The following is a 25,256-nucleotide window of genomic DNA, read 5'->3' as shown; positions in this document are numbered from 1 at the left end:
AAGGGAATCCTATATTTTAAACAAAGGCCCAATACAATTTGTCAGCAAAAACAAAAAGATGGGAAGTCTTTAAAAACTTTCTTAAAACAAAAGAATGTAGGAATCCTAGCAATCTGGAAAGTTTTGCGACATTTTTGCTTGTACACTTCCTTTGACATTTTGACTTGTAACTCAAAGCTTAAAATACGGATTCGTCAATAGAAAGCACTAGAAAATCAAAATAGAATTGTGCAGTGGTATTATATGTTTACGGACCCGGAAGCGTTAACGCACAGGACACGAAATACTTTGAAAGACACTTTTTTTAGAAATTTTTTTTGGGATTTATTATACATTTTCCAGCACATTATTCTGGTTTGTGCGTGTGTTAATAAAACCAGATAAATATACAATACATAAAAGCAATATAATATATCTACAATTGAATAGGACACACGCATTAAATCAAAATGGCGCAACTAACTATACTAAATTAAAAGTATCAATAACATCGTTCGATCTCCACACACCTTTCATACCAATATGCTATGATCATAAAAATAACAAAACTCAAATTGTTTGACCTTTTGATTTCTTTTTCTAACATTGTAGGTAGTTGTTTTTAGACAAAATAAGCCGCTTGGTTAGCGTCTCTCTTCTGTGTATGGGAGGTTGTAGTCTGGGAAGGTTCTTGCTTAAGAATAAAAAATCTGTACCGCAGTTTATGCCATGTAGCTATATTCATCGCCCGAGTTCGCCGTTCGCTCAATATATTGTTTGTCAATTAATGACTCCACGCATTTCTTGATCATTGCTATGTTGGGAGTAAAGCTAACCTTCGATAAAGAGAGAACCTAGAGAAAACAATACATCATTTAATTTTAATTCACAGTCAGATGTTTTAGGTATTACCTCTTGTATTAACGCATTGTGCTTTAAGACTTTACGCGCTTTCATAATTCTAACAATGGCGGCTTGTAGAAAGAGTTTTCGGTCCTCATCTACCGAGTTAATTGTGTGCTCAACCTACATAAATAACGTCGTTAGGTAACCAGGTACCAGATGAAATCTAAAAGACTTACCTCCTGTGGCGTTTCTTTTTGCAAAGCCGAACTTATTTTAAACTTTGTACGTTTATTTGTGTAATCCAAATTTAATTCTATTCGAGTCTCACCGGCGAGATTCTCTGAGCTGGCATTTAAAAGCTTTGACTCGATAATAGGCTGCATGTGCTTTTGAAACGTTTCGTCGTTTAGCTGTAAGGTGTTCTGGATCTCCCGACAACTCAGACTATCACAAGTCTCGAACAGCAGAATTATCGCCATCTGGTATGTTTGCATAGTCACGATGTAGGATTTTTTCAAATGGCTCAATTTTAATTCTCCATGACACATGTGATGTAGCCAAGTCAACTTCCGGCCACTAAATAATTTATGATAATAATCCTCGAACTAAAAAATCATAACAAAGGTTCGGTACAGGATTAAGACGTATACATTTAAAATTTCTGAAGTACCTTTAACAAAGTCACACGATTTAAGATGTATTTGGACAAATTCACTGGATTTAAGATGTATTTAAATAAATATACTTGAACTTGTTATATGTCACATATTTCAAGAGATACATTACGACGTAGTCGATTTTAAGGAGTTTTTTACATGAAGTTCTTTCTGTATTTATCTTGAAATATTGCTGCTTAAAATATTTTTTTTTTTTTTCTCTTTAAAAGTTTAACAAAATAAAGCAGTGAAGTTAGTAAAAACATCTTTTGCGATTTTTATATAAAAAAGTATGCAAAAATTTTTTTTAAACTTTGGTTTGTCAAAGGCAGCTTCTATCTCGTTTTAAAATAAAATATATATATTTACGAAAAACGTACCATTTTAATAGATTTTTCAAATTCCTGTGGCACTGCAAATGGTATAACTTGAGTAGATCCCAAGGGCCAAGCGCCCGCCTGCAGTACCTTAATGGCAAGGTTGATGCCTGCATAGAAATACACATGCATAAAAATAAAATACCTTTAATGAATATACATTTTTCATCTCACCTAAGTCCACATTGCTATCCTTAAGGTGAGTATTAAACTTGTTGTTCAGATCAGTAGATACCGAAATATCCGTAAACATGCGGTGAAGTTTATTGGTAAATTCATAACCGCACGCTTGCTGTAAGTATTAATTAAGGATTAAAGGCACAAACAAGATTTATTTAAGCTAAAGTAGTTTTGTAAAAGGGTCATAAAAAATTACAACAGCCTTAAAAATATATAATTCACATTTTTGCAGTTATTTACTACATTTTAGACTAGTAGACCACGCACCTTCAAACGATTGATCATTCCCTCCTCCGCATCCATGCTCTGACTTTGCTCGTGGATTAGGCGCTTGGCTAACAGTCGGCTATAAAACTTTTGATATACATCTTTGTCCTCGATATATTTAAAGATGGTTATGTTGTTAGTAAGCTTTTGATCGATCTCTGCTTCGCAGGTTTTAGACTTTTTCAGTAGCGTATCACAGTATTTCGCCACATACTCGGCACTACGGCAAGGCTGCCGCTCGGTGGGCCGGCGATTGATAACGCTGGCGCACGCCTTGTCTAATGCGCTCAGGAATAGAGAATCATTTTCGAAAACATCTGCGATCAGCTCTTGGTACTTGTGATGTACCTTTAACATATTCTCTACGAAAGCAATATGGATGTTTTCGCCCTTGAGCGCAGATACGGTCTGCAGACCTTCACTTTTGATATGATCGAGGAAGGTGGTAATGAGCTCAGACTTGAGATTATCGGGTATGGGCTTTAGTACGACGTACATGTTGCGTAAGTCTTGGCGTCGCTCCTCTGAAACCATTTCGCGGCACTCCGAGTAGATGAACCCCAAACGATCGTTAATAAACTTCTCCTCGCACTCTTTACGGAGTTTTGGCAGGGAACTGACGTGTAAAAACTTTTGGGCTCTCCGGCTTTCATATTCCAGTATTCGGATAACCTCCTGCATGTACTCCGACACTGAGCACCGATGAAGCAGTTTGTTAGCCTCGTCTGTGTAGTAGGCGCCACTGGCCTCCAGCATGGGGCCTTCGAAGAGTTCCTGGTAGAGCTTAAGCGAGCCTGTTTTCTTATAGTCCTGTACCTCCACGAAGCTGTGTATCACTCCGTTGATAATTTGCACGCGATGGTGATCCAAGGTGCCATTGCTGGCTCTGTCTGCGGCAATGCCCTCGAGTATGTGACGTACCAGTTCTCTAAACAAGTACTCAATCATATACAGCCGCCAAATGTCCAGACCTAGCTCGCCAATCTCCATCTGCTCCGCAGCATCGCTTGACAGATTACCGTAGAACGATTCCGTATCGGTAATCTTTTGTTTCTTTATGTGTTGCTGATTCAGGTAGCTAAAGGAAATAAATTCCAACGATTATTGAGTTATTATAGATTTAGATGCATTCTTACATGTATAATTGGTGCAGATACTTGATACCCTGACTATATTCCATCCAGGTGGTGTAGTAACGCTGGAGAAGGTCTGGGCCACCATTGGAATGGCAGCATTCTCCCTCGATCAGCACCTTTTTGGCCAGCATCTCCTGGACGTGCTGCTCGAGAAAGTGCTTCGTTTCGCCATAGAGACGATCAGCCATCGGTTCTGGCTGCGCCACGCACAGTGTGTAAACGTCGCTATATGTTAAAGGAATGTGATTGGACAGACAGATGTGTTAGTGCCCGTTATTTTAGAAATTTTATTTTGGCAACTCACGCTTCACACACATATACGAACAGTTGCGGTCAGAATAAAAGCAGCCTGCGTTACACCGTTTCGATTTTTATGTGAACTTAGTTTAACCTTTAAGCGGTCAAAATATTTTAATTCAAGCTAGAAAACCGGCATTTATTATCAAAACTATGAGTGCATTAATCGAGGTTCTCTACACTACGACATTTACCAAATCAGTCGCCTCGCTAGCAGCTATATTTGTGAATATTGTTGTTGCCGCTAGGTACTAGTACATTCAAATTTTACCAACTCAAATGCAAAATAATGTGATTGAAACAATTACTTATACTGCATTAATTTTAAAGTTTCTTTTCTTTCAAATAAGCAAATACAATAGGTTTTTAGTGTTTCTTCTGAGTTGGGTAACTTTGTAGCCTTTAGTAACCTATCACAATATCTCTCTACAGGCTGTTAAATACTCCGACCGTTGCCGTGGTAGTCCAAGACTTACCTGAAGCTTGTGTTCCACACCGAGCGCTCCACTTTGGTGAGCGTTATCACCGACTCTGCGATGCAGCGCAGGCGCGGCCAAACATCGACAAACTCCACTATTTTGGGCTTGAGCGACATGTCAAATGGGTCTCAGTCCTAATCCTTGGTCCGTCTGGATATGGATTTGGAAGTGTTTTCTGATGGGACAGAGTGCAGGCTAATTAGAACGCCGACTGATTCTGCCTTTGCGATTATAACAATGAACGACCGAGCGACCCTCATGCGTTGGCAGAGACCACTTCTGCTTTGCTTTTTGGCATAATTGCTTACTTTTGCGTGGGGGCCAATGGCCTTGTCCTCGAGCAATTGCACAGCAGGCCAGTTACCGCATGATGAATCGTGGAAGGGCCAGCTTGCTTCCTACTCACCTTCTGCTTAACTACGCTATTTACTAAATAATTACGCCGAGAATTTAGTTATTTTTGCGTTTTTTTTTGGTATCGTGAAATGGTTTGTCAGACGAAGACGATATCGATATAATGTATCGATATTTGAACTCGACAAAAAATTCGATGTCGACGAATGTCGTGTCTCCACTACAAAACGTTTGCTTTTGTTTTGATCTTGAGTTACCGTCAACGCCGATCCACTGCACAAATTTTTGACCTTATTGTCTAAAAACTAGCCAAAGCCATTTTCTTAAAAAAATGTGAGTGCACAAACGTAAATTGATTTCATTTGTGGGCTGTAATAGTGTTAGCTAATTGGCAGGGATTTTTGGTGGGCATATTTATTCTTCTTGATTGTCGTTTTTTCTCGATTGCTTATAAGTATTGCGTTCTTCGGCTCAAAACCGATTACAGATTCGATAGCCTCCCTTTCGACTACTAATAGTCCAGAAAAACGTGCAACGGTGCTTAAGCTACTGCACTCAAGTGCAATCCTTTTTGTTCAAAAGAATATACATTTCCAAAAGATTCCATAAGAGAACAGCTTTTGGGTGAGTTATGCTTTAAAGGCAAGTGTTTGATCGAGAAAAATTATCCATTTTGTACCTTTTTAGTGCCTATATGCAGCTTTCGAAAAGGCAAACAGAATTATAGATACAAAATAACTACACGTTTAATTACAAAGAAAATATATAATAGGTAAGAAAAACAAACAAAAAAACCATAAAGTAACATAAATTTACAAAATTTATAGCTCAAAATGGCTATGATCGTGGAGCGCTGCATTCTTAGTTGTCTGTTGGCTGACAGTTGATTGGAACTTTTTTATCCAATTCAGTAGGAATTGATCCAAACCGCATATTCTTTTGACGAAGGCAAGATCAAATTGGAGCCACATCGTCATTGTGCTCGCTTTAACATTGCTTACATTTTCAGTGTTGTGAGACGTCGGGGGTTATCGACTTAAGTGTTTAGAGCTGTGGCAATTTCCTGGGGAAAATCGTTATATGGAGGTGAATTCCAAAAATTAAAAATGGTTAAGAAAAGTAAGATCTAACTATGTTTGTACGACTTAATGTTATAGGGCCAAGAAAGTAATTCAACTATACAATTGAAAAATTGGATGATATTTGAAATATCACTACTCGCAGAGCGTGTTCCCGTGTTCACATTAAGTGACATTTCCTAAAGATCAGGAAAGTTAAAAAAAGTATCTACAGTTTTCGAGATAATAGCATAACAGTAGGTCAAGCTATTAACCAGCTCCATTCATAAAGGAGACTTTGAAATTAATTGTATATTGTGGTCGCTCACAGAGCGTGTTCCGGAATAATGAATTAAGCAATGATCTTGAAAAAACTAATCAAAAAATTATTCACAGTTTTTCCGAAAATCGCCTAACAGTGGAAGGAGTTTAATGGTATTTGAAAATTCATCTATAGTACAAGTACCGCAGCAGATCCATTTCATGAACCTTATTAAAAATAAGATTTCTGCGATAACTTTACATATTAATTACTCCGCTTACAGTGTTGTAATTTTATAAATTATTTACACAAAAAGTTTGACTACAATTTAATCCACAGTTTTCGAGGAGATGTCACTTTTCTGTGACTACACGCGGTTTTCATCCATCGTTTTCGAAACTGTGCTAGACAACACCCAACCGAAGACACTAGAGTAACAAGATGCGTAACGCCATACGAATTTTCGGCACACGATTTTTTCGCCGTGGCTCTAGAGGTGGCTCCCGGCTCTCTCGAGGTTTTGTTCGAGAGAGAAAGAGCGGAGAGCGCTACAGCAAACAGCTCTTTTCTACGCATACAGTGATAGTAGACAACTGACAGCGTACACACGTATGTCCATGCATTGTAAATTTGACAAAATATGACCCTTCACCATAGAAGTTCCTAGACTTAAAATCTATATTATATTATTATTATTATTATTGTTATTATTATTATTATTATTATTATTATTATTATTATTATTGTTATTATTATTGTTATTATTATTATTATTATTATTATTATTATTATTATTATTATTATTATTATTATTATTATTATTATTATTATTATTATTATTATTATTATTATTATTATTATTATTATTATTATTATTATTATTATTATTATTATTATTATTATTATTATTATTATTATTATTATTATTATTATTATTATTATTATTTTATTATTATTATTATTATTATTATTATTATTATTATTATTATTATTATTATTATTATTATTATTATTATTATTATTATTATTATTATTATTATTATTATTATTATTATTATTATTATTATTATTATTATTATTATTATTATTATTATTATTATTATTATTATATTATTATTATTATTATTATTTTTTATTATTATTATTATTATTATTATTATTATTATTATTATTATTATTATTATTATTATTATTATTTATTATTATTATTATTATTATTATTATTATTATTATTATTATTATTATTATTATTATTATTATTATTATTATTATTATTATTATTATTATTATTATTATTATTATTATTATTATTATTATTATTATTATTATTATTATTATTATTATTATTATTATTATTATTATTATTATTATTATTATTATTATTATTATTATTATTATTATTATTATTATTATTATTATTATTATTATTATTATATTATTATTAAAGTGTCTTTGAGCCAACATAGATACATGTATACAATATTCTGACGATATCTACAAATATTAATTACTTCGCTCCAAAACCTGTTCCATGTTGCACGGAACCTTAAAGCTTTTGTAATTGTATTATTTATTTATGCAAAAAGTTGGGTTACAATTTTTCCACAGTTTGTATCTTGGCTGTTGTCTAGCACAGTTTAGAACACGATGGTTGTATAATAAATAACAAATCTATTCCATTTGTCTAAATATGACATGATAAGTAGGCAAACTATAAATATGTTCTATTTATGGGCTGCAATAAACATATCACGGGACAGCATAAGTGGCAACTACAGATATGTATGATTACAGCGGCCTATTGCCGAAGTGTCCAGAGATATGACCACGCGGGAGATGATTATCGCTCAAACATAGATTTAAGAATAAAACTCAGCTGCATTTACCAACGCAGACTGCGGCGTCTTACAAGCGCTGCATTATATAATTAGATGACAAGAACCTATGTAAGAATGAATAAAAGGCGAAGCCCTCGCAGCAGCGAGTCAGTTAGATTCAAACACCCGAATTGAACTCATTAAGTGTACGCACAAGTTTATAGTGTGAACATTTTGGTCCTTCGAGCCGGATTCTGTTGTTTTCCCCCACCAGTGGTAAGAAACACAGAAGAAAAAACCAGCACTTCAAAGTGAAACGAGCAAGGTTATTCGAGTGATTCTGTTGTTTCCCCCACCAATGGTAAGAAACACAGAATAAAAGACCAAGCCTTAAAGTACTAGGACTATCAGGTGAAACATTGTGTTCTTGCTTTTCCTTGGCTGATCAATCAGCTGTGAGTCGAGGCACAGCTAGGTCAACTGGGCGACCAATCAAAAAATCCTCCAACGGATCACGCCAAAATATACAAGCAGAAAGCACAAAAAAGTCACAGTGATTGTTTTCCCAAGATGTTACCGGAAAAATCTGTGAAATTGATCCAAGACAAGGAGAGCTGCAGAACAAAATACTGCAAGCCATCAAGGAAAAGGCAATTATATCAGCAATAGATGTATTGGTAGTCCGATTTACTACTAACAACAATGCGCTGGTAATATTGGGAGTTGGCGATCATCAATATTTTAATGATAAAATATTTATGAAAATTATGGATGCTATCAAGGCCTACAAGGAGTCACTATTAAAGGTAGAGACACTTGAAGAAATAAATATTCCAAGCGGATCAAAATTATATGATACCGCATCAGCTCGGAGCTCCAGTCCAGTTGATAATCTGGTTCAACTGGTGGGTAGAAGAGCGGACAGGGTGAGGCAACAGATGAGCCTAATCTACGAAACCCTAGATAGTTCAAGTGAGATTGAACTAGTCAAGCAGCTGGCAATGATGAAAAGTCATTGGTCCAACGTGACGGACACACTGAAACTGCTTGAAAACAAGTATGACAGAACTGCCTTTGATCAAGATGAGGCAGACATTCTGCAATCTGAAGTTGCCGCACTAGAGATGGTACTTCAAATGAAGTTGGAACAGTTCAAAAGTTCCAACTACGACGTGCCAGAACTCCCAAAAGTGGACCTTCCAACGTTCAATGGAAATGCGAAGGAATGGCCAACATTTTACGAGCTGTTCTCTGAGCTGAGACAGCAGGAAGGATCTCAGCAACACAAGGAAGCTGGGATATTTAAGAGCCTGCTTAAAAGGAGAAGCTCAAATGGTGGTTAGCCATTTGATAACGGGATCAGCGGCTAGCTATACAGCAGCGTGGGAGCTTATCTGCAAACGCTATGAGAATAGCAAAAAAATATTCTCCCAACACTTCAACAAATTAATGGAACTGGAGTGCTTGCTGCCATGATGAGAAAAATTAAAGGAAGTTTTTGGATACTGCGACTGAGAGCATATTCATCATAAAGGAAAACGTAATTTTAGCAGAAATTCTACTGTGGAAATTTTCGCCAGAAGCCTTACAGCTGTATGAACATCATGTAAAAAAGGCAAGAGCTATACAGTCCTTGCAAGACGTACTGGAGTTTATTGAGCGACAATACAACTCAGTAAATGTCATTACCAAAAATACCGCTCAGCTTGCTACAAGAAAAGTGCAAGTACGATCGTGTGCCTTTTGCTCTAAGGATGGCCACGATATGATAAAGTGTCTCAAATTCAGAGCACAATCAAGTGAAAAAAGAAAAGAATTCGTTCAAAAGAAGAGCATGTGCTTTAGAAGCTTTGGAAAGCATAATGCTATCGACTGCAGAAAGGAAATTACATGCAATCGATGCTCCAAAGGACACAACAGCCTTCTTCATGAAGACACAAAACGCAGTATCAACAGCAATAGCCTCAAGCAAGGCCAAGACACACTATTGGCTACAGCTGTTGTTTCAGCGAAAAACAAAGCTGGAGGTTACAACGAGTTGAGGGCGCTTATTGACGGTGGATCCCAGACTTCAGAGGAAGCAGCACAAATATTAAGGATTCCCAGAATAAGAAGTACTATAGAGGTCGAAGGTATCTCCCAGACTACTCAATTATCCAAAAATAGCGTCCACCTGACGATCAAACCCAAAATTCCAAGCAACTTTAAAACATCAACGGAAGCATTGGTTTTACCAACACTCCATAGAGCCCTTCCCAGCAAAAAGTTTGATATTGATATCAACAAAGAGTGGAAGGGCTACAGGCTAGCAGATCTACGATTCAACGAGCCAAGCAGAATTGACATGGTGATAGGTGTGGGTCTATTTCCCCTGATTATGATGGAGAAAATAAAAACCGTGAATGGAATCTTGGGACAAAAAACCAGATTTGGATGGATTGTGTCCGAAAATATAACTTGAGCAGCAAAGCAAAAAATTATAAGTGCCACTACAACAATAAATCTAAAGGACCTGGATTTGGGAATTGGAAGATGAAGCCGATGATACGATTACAGACAATGCAGAATGCGAAAGAAAATTCCAAGAAACAACTGTCATCAACGGGGAAGGCAGATTTGTGGTTTCAATTCCATTCCACAAAGAGGCAAAGCTGGGAGACTCTCGCAAACAGGCAATGGCAAGGCTTATGCAAATGGAAAATAAGTTTAAAAAAAAAACCCAAAGAAAGAATACCTTAAGATGGGACATATGGAATCTGTAAAGACAACGGGCCAAGGTAAATACTATTTACCCCATCAAGGAATCATCAGGCCTGGAAGCTTAACTACGAAGCTACGAGTAGTTTTTGACGCATCCGCAAAGACGACAAATGGACTAAGCCTAAATGACGTTATTATAGCTGGTCCTAAGATTCAAAAGGATGTATTCGATATTCTAATTAAATGGCTCAAGTGGCAATATGTAGCTGACATTGAAAAAATGTATCGCCACATAAAGGTTGCTGAGAAAGACCAAGAATACCAATATATCCTATGGAGAGATGATCCAAAATTGCCGATCAGTGAGTTTAAGTTAACAACCGTGACTTATGGCACATCGGCAGCACCTTTCTTAGCAGTCCGATTTCTACGAGAGTTGGCAGATCGCTTTTGCCAAGAGGATAACGTCTTAGCAGAAACAATTCAAGTATTATTTTATAAATTTCAGTTAGTGTCGAGTGGAGCCGTTCAACAGGGGAATTACTAGAAGATTCTTGAAAGGATGTTACGTGCAGGTCAATGTTAAATTGAGTGCAGAACTTGTTGAACATATCGCTAGCGAATTCTGCTCCCTGATCATAGATTAGCTTTTTAGGAATACCAAATTGGGAAATGAAATGTTTTAAGGCCTTAACTACATTAATACAATGCCTTTTAGCTATACCAGCCGTGTCTAAATATGTGTTTAGATATGATAAGTAGGCAAACTATAAATATGTTCTATTTATGGGCTGCAATAAACATGTTACTGGACAACATAAGTGGCAACTACAGATAAGTACGATTGCAGTGGCCTATTGCCGAAGTGTCCAGAGATATGACCACGCGGGAGATGATTATCGCTCAAACATAGATTTAAGAATAAAACTCAGCTGCATTTACCAACGCAGACTGCGGCGTCTTACAAGCGCTGCATTATATAATTAGATGATAAGAACCTATGTAAGAATGAATAAAAGGCGAAGCCCTCGCAGCAGTGAGTCAATTAGATTCAAACACCCGAATTGAACTCATTAAGTGTACGCACAAGTTTATAGTGTGAACACCATTCATAGTTTAAATAAAAAAATATACATATTCCCAATCTGATCTGAAATTTGTTTTCTTAGGTTTTAAGAAATGTATCTCATTTGAGGTAAACCGGAATTCGTTTCATTTTTGTGTATTTCGTGAGAAAATTGTGAAGCAATTATACTTCTGTCATATGGCAGCTTATTTAGCATTTTATCAGCTAACACAAAAGGGTTTCTCCAACGGCTTTGACACATCCGTATCCTTTCCTATCGGTCATTGCATTATGAGGCATTTGGCCTGTTTTTTTTTTACTGTTGGGTCATGCAGCCGAAAAAACTGTGCAGTAGACTAAATTATATTCTTTAATATTGTAAGCCGAATTAGTTAGTGGTAGCAGTTACGATGCCCATAGTGCAAACCGCTGTTCTCGCACGCATTTATCTGTACGGCGCTCATTCCTTGTTCTTTTTGTATCTACCTACGTTAAGCTTGGGCGCTGCATTTCGGCTGTCTGCCCCGCCAATTGCCAATTCGTCGTGTTTCGGAAAAGACTTAGCTTAGGCCTTAGCTGCCTTAAACAATTCGAAAATAAACAGTGTCGTAATATAAACAAACTTTCTTCGGTTTTCTTTATTTTTCGCAACAGCTATTGAAAAAGCTCAATAGCTAAACATTGCTGACCCCGACGTGATAGTGTTAATTTGCATGCATTAATTAATGCACTTATCCCGTTTATAAATAAATATAAATACATTAAATCGCAATCGGTTGGACAAGTGAGTGGAGATTTCGGTGATAGTGGCTGTGTTTAAGCGAGCTAGCATTGCATATATACATACATTGCTACATATATCGTTAAGTGCATTGACCCCGCTTGCATTTTCGGCATCTATTTTGTGCTTATCTTCCCGCTGAACCGAATTAAAGGCAATTTGTTGCTATGCCCGCTGAAGGTGACAAAAGCAGGGTGACCTTTTTAAAGCGCAAAGCCAATGCGCTGTTCAGCAGGTTGCAGAGGCTACAAACGTCGCTGTCTAATGAGACGCTAAGCGGATACGACGAACCCACTCTTACGGTGAGGCTGGTGCTTGGAGCTGCAAAGTGCCTTCAATGTTCTGCATACAGAACTGGAGGAATTAGACTTCGACGAAATTGGCAGTGAAATGAGCGAGTCTTTCGATGAATTCATCGTTAAATTCAAGGCTAGTGTGCGCGCGGAAATAGCCAAACGCAATGTGCATTTCGCGCCGCACTCAACGCTTGCGGAAGGTGTTGTGCCCCACCAGTGAGTGGTCCTCACACGCAGCCGCGGCCGAGGCCGATGCCGTTGCCGCCTGTGCAGCTGCCAACGTTTGGCGGAGGCTACGCAAACTGGGCTGACTTTTACTCCGTGTTCACGAGCATAATCGACAGCCATCCGGACCTCTCCAACATTGAGAAATTTCAACATCTACGGTCATGTTTGAGGGATTCAGCGCTGGAAACTATCCGATCATTGGAGATTTCAAACAGCAATTACGAAGCGGCTTTAGAGTTGCTTCAAAAAGGTTTGATATTCGGCGTCTCGTTTTTCAGTCGCACATTACCGAGATTCTGGGTTTAAAGGTAGTACGGAATGATTCAGTGGCATCGCTTCGGGAATTGTCGGACAAGTTTAACGCTCACATTCGTGCGTTGAAGGGTTTGGGCACCACTGAGCAAATCGCTGGCTGCATCATAGTGCAAGTGCTGCTGCAAAAGCTGGATGCGGCGAGCCAAATAAGTGGGAGGAGCGCTTGGAGGATCCGGTCTTTGCCAACCTTATTCCGTCGTGGGAATCGATGGCTGCATTCCTGGAACAGCGATGTAGGACCTTGGAGGCCGTGGGTTGCGCCATGGCAACCTATGCGCCAGGCGTTCAGGTGGGCAGAAATCGTTCGACGTTAGTTGCTACCACCCAAAATTCTCTTGGTTGCATGCTTTGCCATAGTGCAGAGCATGCCAATATTATTGCCAGCAATTTAGAGACTTAGCGCCAGTAGATCGTCTGCGCGAGGCAAAGAGACCAGCACTATGCCTAAATTGCCTAAAGGCAGGTCATCAGCTACGGCAATGCAGCTCGAGCCGTTGCCGCACCTGTGGAATCAGGCATCATACGCTGCTCCATCTGGATGGTCGGCCTTCCTCGCAGCCACGTGTTCCGGTGTCTTCAAGCTCCCACACTGAGCCTTCTGCCCCGCTTTCGAATTCTTCTACTCTAATTGCCCAGGATCTCGGTAGTGACCTCGTGCTGCTAGCCACTGCAACCGTTCTAGTGCAGAATCGATCGGGACTGTTCGTTCCCTGCAGGGCCTTGTTAGATTCTGGCTCTCAACTGCACTTGGTCACCTCTCGGTTTGCAAATCAACTGCAACTTAAGAGGTCGAGGTCGTCCGGCTCCGTCACTGGAATCGGGGATTCCAATTTCGCGACTGATGGATTCTCGGTAGGAATTGCGATTCGGTCTGTCACTTCGGACTTCTCAACGAGCATAACAGCAGTTATCGCTCCCAATATCACGGATCGCCAGCCAAGTTCTAATGTGGACATTGGGGACTGGAAGATTCCAGAAAACCTGCAGCTCGCCGACCCGGAATTTCATAAAGCTCAGCGTGTTGACATGTTAATAGGAGCTAGCCTGTTTTATGAGCTGCTGTGCGTAGATCAGATAAAGTTGTTGCCAGGACTGCCCCTGCTTCAAAAAACTCGTCTGGGCTGGGTTGTGTCTGGAGGCTGCGCGCGCCCTTGCGGTAGCGCCTTAATAGCTTTACGCGTTCCTTCTTCAGCAAGCAAGGAAAACATATTTGTGGCAAATAGGGTTGCTGTCATTCAGGAGCTGACAGATGTCACGGCTTGGCGTTATGTTCCAACAGCTTTAAATCCGGCTGACATCTTATCCAGAGGATCCCTGCCGTCTGAGCCTAGCGAATCGTCACTCTGGGCGCATGGACCCGCCTATCTTACGGAGCCTGAAAGAGATTGGCCAACAGCTGTTTGTCCTGACAAAACAATTATTTCGCATTACCATTAAAGCGATCTTCATGTTGGACCTCGAGCTCTTCTGGGTGCAAGTCGATCCCAATATTGGCCTATTGGGGGGAGGAAGACGGCTACCAAGGCCGTGAACAGGTGCATCAGATGTTTTCGGATTAAGCCGCGGCTGATAGAGCACATAATGGCGGACCTTCCCAAGGAGCGCTTGGAAGGATCTCACACTGTTGAGATTACTGGTATACCCTTCTGTGGACCCTTCTTTCACAAGTCGGATACTTTCAACAAGCCCGCGGTTAAATGCTACGTCCGCGTATTTATATGCTTTGCAACCAAGGCACTGCACCTGGAGCTGATCAAGGATCTCTCGACAGTTGCTTTTCTGTGCAGACTCAAGAGGTTCATATGCACCTTGCGAAAGCCGAAGCAAATTGGGTCAGACAACGCCACCAACTTTGTCGGCGCCAAAAATGAACTTCTGGAACTTCGAAGGTTACTTCTCAGCAGCGAGCATCAAGGCTCCGTTCAGAACTTTTGCCTTTCGGAGACGATTTCCTGGCGGTTCATCGCTCCACGGTCGCCCCATTTCGGTGGACTTTGGGAAGCAGCGGTGAAAACGGCCAAGCATCATTTCTACCGCGCTGTGGTTCCCATTTCAGAGAACCCTGCCGATCTGGACGTCCTCACTCCGGCGCATTTTCTCAATGGTGGTCCGCCTTCGTCGTTTGACGAGCCAGATATAACGGGCCTAAACTATAATCGGCTTGACTCTTGGCAGCGCATCTCCTTTCTTCAGCAAATATTTTGGTCGCGATGGAAGGAAGAATACTTGACGTTGCTCCAGCAGCGCTCCAAGTGGCGCACCTTAAAACCTGGCGTAGCCGTGGACAACGTCGTTCTTGTTAAGGACGAGAATCTACCCCCAATGAGATGGCCCTTGGCGAGAGTCATGCAGTTGATTCGTGGCAGAGACGGCGTCGCTCGAGTTGCAGAATTGAGGACCGCGTCTGGAGTTATAAGGCGGGCAGTGAACAAGCTGTGTCTGCTTCCCCTTGAGGACTCTGTTGGAAGCCAAGCTTCCAACGGGGGGAGGATGTTGGGTCATGCAGCCGAAAAAAACTGTGCAGTAGACTAAATTATATTCTTTAATATTGTAAGCCGAATTAGTTTGTGGTAGCAGTTACGATGCCCATAGTGCAAACCGCTGTTCTCGCACGCATTTATCTGTACGGCGCTCATTCCTTGTTCTTTTTGTATCTACCTACGTTAAGCTTGGGCGCTGCATTTCGGCTGTCTGCCCCGCCAATTGCCAATTCGTCGTGTTTCGGAAAAGACTTAGCTTAGGCCTTAGCTGCCTTAAACAATTCGCAAAATAAACAGTGTCGTAATATAAACAAACTTTCTTCGGTTTTCTTTATTTTTCGCAACAGCTATTGAAAAAGCTCAATAGCTAAACATTTACAATAATGTGTTTTTTACAAGTATGCAAATTTGAAGTATTTTATTTTTACATTGGAAATACGTTAAAATATTATGTTATAGCCGGCAAAAGTTAATTTAACAGTGCACTGTTATATTAACAGCTGTTAAATTCGGCTGTTGCGAACATATACCACGTGGCTGCATTGCGTGCATAATTTAGTTTAACTTTCAAAGTGTTAAAATTTAAAAAGAAGACGAAGAAGAGTATAATTTGAAATGGATAATCAATCCTTAGGCTTTTATTATGTTTTGCTATTTTGTACATTTAGCAAGTGGTGTCAACATGTATTTGTTTAAAACAAATTTCAACTTTGAATAGAGCTACAACAGTATGTGTCCATTTTGTAGTGTGTTCAATTCCTAACTCATATCAGGTAGTCTCTATGTGCGTTTTTGTGGGTTTTCGAGAAATTTGATTTTTTAAGGAACAACATCTCGATTGCCAATGCTGCCCTGCTGGAAGTGTGGCGCAAGCAAAAGGGTGTTCGTCAAAAGGAAAATTCTTTTTGCACTTTTATTAGTGGGCATTTTTCTGATAGCAAGCTAGACTTTAATGAACGATTAACGAATAGTAATAATAACGAATGTTCTCAGTCAATCTTTGGAGAAAATTGGAGAAAATGCAATCGAAAAATATATAAATTTTCGAAAGTTTTTTCAAAGTGGTTAGAAGAACACCTAGTCCTGAAGGTAAAAGAGAAAAATAAAAAGGAAAGGAAATTAGCTGGATGCCCGAAAACGTAATATTATTTCAAAAGTTTGAGTGGCCAAAGACAGCAAGCAGATGAACTCGTATGGGCGCAGAATCACAACGAACGCCTTTTGGGTCAAGCTGCAATGCTAGCTGCACGGAAGCGCGGCCCGCTGGATCTTGCAGCCATACTTAAAATTCTTTTGTTGAACCCAGCCAAGGCAAATATAAATAGTATCCCATAATACCATCAATAAATTTAAAGAGGCGCGTTCGAAAACATAAGCGACTATCTCTTCCACCAGAAGTCATTCAAATTTTAGCTTGCGAATTTGAACCTGATATCGATTCTTCAGACTCTGATGATTGTGAAGAGGAAGGCGATTATGAATTTTTATACAATACTTTTTTTTTTTTTTATTAATTTATTTATTAAGGCATACGGGGAAGTCTTGAAGCCCCTTTGTGTCCTTCTTATCTATTAATTCAGCCCATTTGGGCTCGCCGGCTAACTATAGTTAGCTTTTTCAAATTTACAGTAATTTAACTACAATTACATAACAATCACATATAACAAATAGGTTTTAGGATTTAAGATAAGCGTCAGCTTCTGTGGACCCTTGTCAAAGGAGATCGGGTAATGAGATCCCTCGGTTGCCTTCTATTGAGCCTCCTTGGTGGGCGAGATCTGTTTAGAGCGCTGGCCAGCCGATTTCTGTGGCGCTCCAGCCTGTCATGGTATCTGCTCGAGTGCTGGTTTATTTCGTCAAATACCGTTGCGAGTTTCAGGTCTCTGTGCAGGGTGGTGTTTCGAACAAACCACTCGCAGCCGGTGATGAGTCTTGCTACCTTATTTTGAATAGCCTGGATCCTTTTGATGTGGCTGTCGCATGCTAAGCCCCAGATTTGGCACCCATACTTCCAGTTTGGTGCTAAGATCTGTTTGTAAATTGTCAGCTTGTTGGATAGCGACAATTTACTGCGCGAAGAAATTAGCCAGTAGTGCTGGCCACCTTAGCACGTAGGCGCGTTCTGATGTCGGTCACATGCTTGGAAAATGTGAGTCTGCGATCCAGAAGCACTCCAAGGTACTTTGCTGCGTTCGGCTGTGGTACGGGGGCTTCCTCGATGTAGACGGGCGGTGGCGTTCTCCGCTTTAAAGTAAAGCAGACGTTGTTGGATTTACTGCTATTGATGCCAATGTTCCAACGTCTTGCCCATTCCGAGAACCGGTATGCAAAGTCCTGGATACCATCGGCTGCGTCGTGCTCGCATCGGGACCTGTAGGTGACGCACACGTAATCGGCAAATGTGGCCAACATAGATTTCCCGTAAAGGCTTACATCTGGCTGCGGCATGTCGTGGCTATACAGGCAGTAGAGCAGGGGGCCGAAGACACTACCTTGTGGAACACCAGCTGCGACGTTGTGCTCGGGGGAAATTGCTGAATGAAAGCGTACAGCGAACCTCCTTCCTTCCAGGTACGATTTTAGCAACCCAAAATATGGAGCAGGCAGCGTCTGCTTGATTTTCAGTTGGAGTCCAATGTACCACACTCGATCAAACGCTTCTCGAATGTCCAAGAAGAGGCTGTTACAATATTCCTTACTGTCGTAGGCAGTCAGAATTTGCTCGACGACTCGATGGAGCTGCTCGACAGTACAGTGGCCAGCACGGAAACCGAACTGGTGCTCAGGGGTAATCCCCTGGGCTTCCATAATCCTTAAAATCCGGACAGCAATCAGTCTCTCAAACACCTTCGAAATTGAAGGGAGGAGACTGATCGGCCGGTAGGAGGCGGGCTCCCTTTCCGGCTTGCCAGGTTTGTGGATCATGGAGATTATCCCGAGCTTCCACTGATAAGGGAAGTATTGCAACCTCACAATAGCGTTGAAAACCAACGTTATGTAGAGGATCGCTAATCTGGGCAGGGCCTTCAATGTGGCGTTGCAGATGACGTCATGTCCAGGGGCTTTGTTGTTACTCTGGCGCACAATGACTTCGGCTACCTCGCATGGTTCAAACGGCGTGATTGGCATATCCATTTGAAGCGCTTGGTTCAGCTGGTCCTGAGTTTCTTCAACCTGTTGCAGGCTGGAAAGCTTGAATGGTTGAAATCGCTCGGCGAGGTGCGCAGCGAATACCTTGTCCCAAGTCGGTCCGACACCATGTCCCGTTGCTATCTACTAGAGGCACCTTCCTCGTGCAACGCCTTTTGATTGCGCGCGTGGCCTTCCACAGCGAATGCGTCGCTTCGCTTTCGACTCCAGTATTGGCAAGCCTTTCGTCGAACCATGCGGCTTTGTGCAGCACCAACGCGCATCGGAGCCTACTCAGCGCTCGATTCCATTCCGTTTTGTCCAACGGGTGCCGAGACCTCATCCACCTAGTGCGTAAGCGCCTCTTCTCAGCTATAAGCAGCAGGATCTCCCTGGGTATTGGGATTCGATCTGCCGCGGGCTGCCGAGATATTCTGCGAGTTGCCAATCTAGCTGCTGACTTGATATTGTTGGTGAGCAGTTCGATAGCATCATCAACGTCCTGTCCAGAGTTTAAGGCAGTGTTGAGGGGCAGTGTGGACTCCAGTTGCGATTGGAATACCTCCAGGTTAGTACGCCTAGTGATAAGCCGCTCCATCTTAGGGTAGGATATTGCCCCCGCATCCAGCGTAATTACCAGAAGCAGGTGGTCGGAGCTAAGCTCAACAACCGCACTTATGTTAGCGTGGATGCCCAGCACACCCTTTGTCAGTGCAAAATCGATGTACCCTGGTGAGCCTCTACTGCCGTACGGGTATCTTGTTGGTCCTCCTGTTGCTAGCGAGTCCACCTCCGAATTTAGGACGAGATTCGCTAATGCAATGCCTCTTTGGTTGCTCCTTTCCGCACCCCAGAGCCAGTGGGACGCGTTCCAATCGCCTGCAACAATGAACTTCGTCTGGAACTCTTCCAAAATGTCCTTAAACTCGTCCGTAGTCCATGCAAATCTCGGTGGGCAGTAGACCGCTCCAAAGCTTATAGGACCAAGTGTAGTTTCAATAACCGCCGGCGCAAGTTGCACCTTGGCAGCGGCTATTGGTGTTAGCGGAAAGTGGGCAAGGCTAGATTTGATTAAGATAGCTGCTCCGCCTTTGGCGTTGCCACCACTCGGATCATTGGCAGTGTAGGCTACAAATCCGAATAGCTTAGGCGTCTCTGCCCCCTTGCAGTGTGTCTCGCTGAGCAGTAATACATCGATTTCGTGACGTCGCACGAAGCACTCTACTTCAGGCAACTTCGTGGATACGCCGTCGGCGTTCCACACTAGGATGCGAAGCGGCATCATTATGGCGCTTGACGCGCTTGGAGAGCAGTGAGCAGATTGATAATCTACCCCTGCTGCTGTGACTGTTGTTGCTGTTGCTTCATCATCATCATCATTAATTCCATTTGCTTCTCTTGAATCGAGCGCAAAGAATTAATGTTTTCATTAAGCGTCTGCAGGATGGCTTAATGCTGCTGCTAGCATCCGTCGAGCGCTGAAGTGTACCCCTAGACGCCCTTGTCCGGCTGCGGCTCCTTTGACGACTGGGGCTTCCATAATAGGGCTGTTCCTGTTGCTTCTGTTGTTGGTGCGTCAGGCTCATTGGTTGCTTGTGGTGAATGGACCCTCTAGCCACATCTGCATAAGATATTCCGCCTCGAGAAGAGGGGATCTCCTAACCTCCAGCTAAGCCCCGTGGAGTTGGTCGCTCGCTTACTTCTGTTCTTCCAGCCACTCCACTTCTGGGTCTGGATCGCTGCAGGAACGCTTGTAGCTTGCTGCAACCTTTAAAGTTTGCAGGATGCTGACCGCCACAGTTGTAGCAAGTGCACAGCTCGATGCGTGGCCTGGTACAGTCCTTGGCTGGGTGTTCGCCGGCACATTTCACAAAATTCACTTACGGCAGTATTTGGCTGTGTGGCCAAACTGCTGACAACGATGGCACTGGACAATAGCGTTACGCTTGCGGAGAGGCTCAATAACTACTCTCATATGACATAGTGCCTTTACCGCCAGGATCTCCTTATTGTTTGCCGCAGCAGCAATATTTAGGAAGAACATATTGACTGGCGACGCTTTTGAGGTACCCGGTTCGTTTCGCCTAAGCGGTGTGTGAATATCGAGAACCTTGTGCCCGATCTTTTCCCGCTCATCTTTGATTTGGTGATGTAGCGTACTGTGGTGCAGACCTTTCACGCATACCCTGTAAGGCCTGTCCTCTTTAAGCTCGTAGCAGTGGAACTAATACTCTTCGATCTCGAGACAGTTCACTATGGTGCGAAATGTATTAGCGTCAGCCGCGTAAAGCCTTAGGACACCGCTCATTGACTCCCTAGCCTCAACCTTTTCTAGGTCCACTATATTTTCGATGCTCTGCATCATCAGGCATACGTCGTCCACTCCCTCCATTACTATAGGAGGTGGTTTGGACTGCGCCTTTTTGACTGAGCTAGTAGTACCAGCGGAGGCTGCATCACGCTTAGCGGCAGCAATTGCAGCTTGATGACTGGTACTGGGCTGGTCATACAGATCGCCAATTTCATTGCCTACTTGTTTGTCGGCTGTGAGATGCGCAACTAAACCAAATCGGTTTGAATTGCCGCCATATCTAGGTTCTGTAGCCGAAGGGTTTTCCCCTTGCTTGCCGATGCTTGATTTGGGTTTTTTCCTTTCAGTCTCCGGAGAAGCACGAGACTTTCGCTTTATTTTTTGAAAGCGCTGCGGGGCAGCACATTGGGGGCTCGAGAGAAACGCAGTATCCAACGATTCATCAGCCGCAGCGGTTTCATTTAAAGAGTTCATATTGAAGTGTGCACCAAATCACCAGGGTTCTAGCCAAAACTTGAACCCTGGGATAGAAAGCTTTAAGCTCGCAAACAGCTGTTTGTGCGATCGCGTGGCAGCTGGGCAGCGGAGCCCCAGTTCGAGTAACTTAACTTTGTATTTTTGAATGAAAATGTTTTCGTTTCACTATTATTTCACTGTTAGTGACTTGGGGGGTCACTATTTGCTATGTGCGCCAGTATTCTGGACTTGTCCATAAGTTTATTACCGCGAAAACTAATTTCACTTAATCCACTTTTGCAGGTGCGTATTGTTAGACACATACAATACTGAAATTAAAAATAAACTTTAGATATAAAATATAAAAAAAAAAAAGTGGGGCGCAGCTGGGGGCACGCCCACTGAAGGGATGTGTAACACATAAAAAAAAATCATCCAAATATCTCCCGTAGTTTAGGAGTTATTAATTTTTGAAAAAAAAGCAGGCCTAATGCCTGTTTTCGCAGACTCACATTTGCCAAACATATTACGGACTTAAAAACACGAATACGTGCTAAGTTGGCGAAGCACTATTGGCTACTCCGGTCGCGCAGTAAATTGTCACTATTAAATAAGGTGACTAAATTGGTGACTATTATAGCTTCTATTTGGAGGGAGTGCGGGGAGTGCCAAATCTGGGGCTTGGCTTGTGACAGCCAAATCAATAGGATCCAGGTTATCCAGAAAAGGACTACGAAATTGGTCACTGGTTGCAAGTGTTATGTGAGAAACACCACCCTGCACAAGCATTTTTAACTTCCCACGCTACCATGAGAGGCTTAGGTGCCAAAGGAAGGTCGGCTGGCAAACGACCTGAGCAATACTCGCCCACCAATGAGGCTTAACAGAAGACAACAGAGGGACCTCATTCTTCGACCCCTTTGAGGAGAGTCAGAAGACACTGATTCCATTATATGTCATTTATTATATGCAGATATGTGACATTTATTATACATGTATGTCATAATGTCATATGTATGTCATAGTAGAGCCCGTCGGCGAGTGCAAACGCGTTTCTTTTTTAGCTACGAATAGCAATTTCTAAAACTACTGATGTAGTGAAAGTTGAACACAAAGTGCAAAGTGCAGTTCGCACAACTAACAATTATTGGCTATAGTAATTATTTACTAAAATAAATAATTGTTCCATATTGTTCTGGCACTTGTTATCTTTGGACTTAAAGCAATGAATCAAGACGGCACACGCACTCAGCGGCAATGTGAACAAGACCAGCACCGGCTCTCTTTACAACGCAACAATGCATACTTTGCTTTGGTCTCTCCGCAAATCGATGATCAAGCACCCTCACCATCAAGTAACTCGAAAAATTAACTTTTGCTCTCTGCGAACAACAGACCGCGTTCTTTCTCTCTCTCTCTCTCTCTGCCTGCTTCTGCACACCAGTCGTGGAGCGAAGAGAAAACTCAGCCCGCTAAACAATAGGGCGAGCCAACAACGCTAATTAAAACTCTGCAGTAAACAATTCAAACCGATATGCTTGGCGGATCTAGGCGGATTCTGCGACCGAACCATCCAACGAAACAACGGTTGGGGAACCAAAAAGGACCAGATCTCTATACCTACATTAATACGAGAACAGAGTACAAAAGCACTCATAAATAAACTCGTTGCATTGGTTAGTCACAGCAAATTCCACATTATCTTGCTTAAAAAAGGAAATATTCATGAAACAAAACTACAGATTTAAACAGTAGCAGACCACCACCACCAATTAAAAAGTTGCAAAGGTCTACAGGTAGTACTTAAGGGCATTGAAGCAGCAGTGCCGAAATAATTGATGCTCTTAAGGTCAAAAACTGTTCTGCAAAAACAGTTATTAATATTTTAAACAAGGACAAAGTTCCGCAGCCATTATTTAAAATATAACTCGAACCAGAGGTTCAGGCACTAAAGAAAAACGAAGTGCATTCAATATACAATCTATAGTACTTGCTTCATCGGAGGATCACCGTGGAGAAGTCGCAAAAACGTATCAATCCAGTTCAATGTACTAATTGTGAAGAATACGGACACAACACGTCATACTGCACCCTTAAGTTCGTATGTGTTGTGTGTAGAGAACCTCATACTACCACTAACTGCCCCAAAAATAAGAAAGTTAAGTTTGTGAAGAAATGCAGTAACTGCGGGAAAAAACATACTGCAAACTAAAGAGGCTGAATGGTTTACAAAGAATTAAAGAGCCGCCTAAACAAACGTAGAGGCACAGCACATACATACAAAAAACTCAATTTCTTCCCTCCGCAACCGATGTTTCAACCACCATTATCTGTCCCAAGCACACTCCTGGAATTTCCTTCGCCTTAAAATCCGGACTAGAAGTCCCCGCCCCACCCCTAAATATCCAACAGACTCAACAAAGTGGCATCGAAGCTATGATGCTATTCCTAGCAAAGAATGAAAGACTTCATGACGTTCATGCAAAATACTTTGCAAGGGCTCATGAAAAACCAAAATATCCTGATACAGCTACTTGTATCTTCAAAATCCCTTACGGATATCTCTTTGGAACGCAAAGAACTCACACAGTTCAACGAAAAAAAAAAAAACGTCGACGTAATGCTACTATCAGAAACGCACCTCACAAATAAATACAATTTTCACATACCAGGATACTTGTTCTATGCTACAAGTCATCCAGATGGTAAAGCTCATGGAGGCACTGGAATACTCATCAGAAATCGCATAAAACACCACCACTTAAACAATTTTGACAAAAAGCACTTACAATTTACGTCTATAGTCTTAAAACTCAACAATGCACACTGGGCCAGATTTCCTTTTTTTTCGCATAAAGTCAAATAATAAAGCTAGAGAGCATTTTTGTGGAATTGGTACATTTGACATTTAAAATACGTACGTGAAATTTCAAGTAAATCGGACCACGCCCACCCATACCGCCCATATTTGGATATAAAGTTAAGGAGTACATTTGGCATGATTATTTCTTTTTATTAATTAATATAATAAATATTGAATTTAATATAATATAATACGTTTAAGTATGTATACTATAAGCCAGCCCATCAATCAAATAGTGAAACACTTTCATTGTTTTAACTATTCAATAATAATTTTATTTAAGCAACCGATAGAACTTCACTCTCTCGTTGTCTGCAAGCAAATAGCACGATTACCCTCTAACATGCATGTGAGAGGCTACAATGACAGAGTACAAAGATAACAATAATAGAGCGCGTTCTCTCTTACATGATCCCCTTAATTTCATCACTCTCCACATACACGCAACTTTGCATAAGTGTGTCTTTTGTATTTTCAACACGCCACCTCAAAATCACACTGATACAAATTGATTAAAAATCCAATTAAATTAAAAATTACTTTCAGACGAGTGCGCGTGTTTTCTAATGGTTGTATTCTTATTCTTTTCTTTTTTTTCTCTCTCTGGGGCTACTTTTATTGAACCAGCACTTGCTGCAAAGAATTGGGGAAACCAAAGACACTAGAATAACAAGATGCGTAACGGCCATACATTCGTTTGGCACTATGCAGCCACTTTTTTGGTGAAGGCCAAATTTGCTCTCTTTCCGCTCGCTCACGCTGAGAGCGTAAGAAATCTAATAATAGAATTTGCTTGCTTGTGTGTGTTGTGCTAGAAGACGATTTTCGGGCCGAAATCATTTCTGATCGAAGAAACGAATTTACATATTTAGAGTTGTGGCCAATTTCGTAGCAATATGATGAAATAAAATAAAAATTCCCTG

General features: G+C 41.2%; 1 protein-coding gene and 1 long non-coding RNA gene across 3 annotated transcripts; one reads left to right on the top strand and one right to left on the bottom strand.

The window, feature by feature from the left end:
- Nucleotides 1-299: 299 nt before the first annotated feature.
- On the bottom strand, nt 300-4,782 carry LOC6733088 (cullin-2). 2 transcript variants are annotated; one of them, XM_016180506.3, is made up of 9 exons: nt 4,624-4,782; nt 4,215-4,392; nt 3,442-3,666; nt 2,306-3,383; nt 2,033-2,150; nt 1,862-1,968; nt 1,062-1,430; nt 892-1,005; nt 300-833 (listed from the first exon to the last, which is right to left on the bottom strand). In XM_016180506.3, the coding sequence occupies exons 2-9, from the start codon at nt 4,331-4,333 to the stop codon at nt 702-704; spliced, it is 2,262 nt and encodes a 753-aa protein (XP_016025796.1). In that variant the 5' UTR covers nt 4,334-4,392; nt 4,624-4,782; the 3' UTR covers nt 300-701. The 2 variants fall into 2 exon arrangements, with proteins under 2 accessions (XP_016025796.1, XP_016025797.1); XM_016180507.3 differs by having other exon boundaries at nt 4,526-4,754.
- A 247-nt stretch (nt 4,783-5,029) lies between these two features.
- On the top strand, nt 5,030-6,370 carry LOC123327039. The gene is made up of 3 exons (XR_006541486.1): nt 5,030-5,195; nt 5,259-5,343; nt 5,399-6,370. It is a non-coding gene; the product is annotated as an uncharacterized LOC123327039 (long non-coding RNA).
- Nucleotides 6,371-25,256: the final 18,886 nt, after the last annotated feature.

Source organism: Drosophila simulans, chromosome 2L, assembly GCF_016746395.2.
Source record: "Drosophila simulans strain w501 chromosome 2L, Prin_Dsim_3.1, whole genome shotgun sequence".
NCBI lineage: Eukaryota > Metazoa > Arthropoda > Insecta > Diptera > Drosophilidae > Drosophila > Drosophila simulans.
The sequence above is the reverse complement of the archived record's forward strand: the minus strand, read 5'-3'. Positions and strand labels throughout refer to the sequence as shown.

What these genes read in the sequence shown, in the direction of transcription:
- LOC6733088 (XM_016180506.3), bottom strand. Translation starts at nt 4,333, where the DNA reads ATGTCGCTCAAGCCCAAAATAGTGGAGTTTGTCGATGTTTGGCCGCGC. An exon ending in GTGTGGAACACAAGCTTCAG is followed by an intron (nt 3,667 to 4,214) that starts GTAAGTCTTGGA and finishes TTTAACATATAG; the next exon opens with CGACGTTTACACACTGTGCG. An exon ending in GGATAGCAATGTGGACTTAG is followed by an intron (nt 1,969 to 2,032) that starts GTGAGATGAAAA and finishes ATTTCTATGCAG; the next exon opens with GCATCAACCTTGCCATTAAG.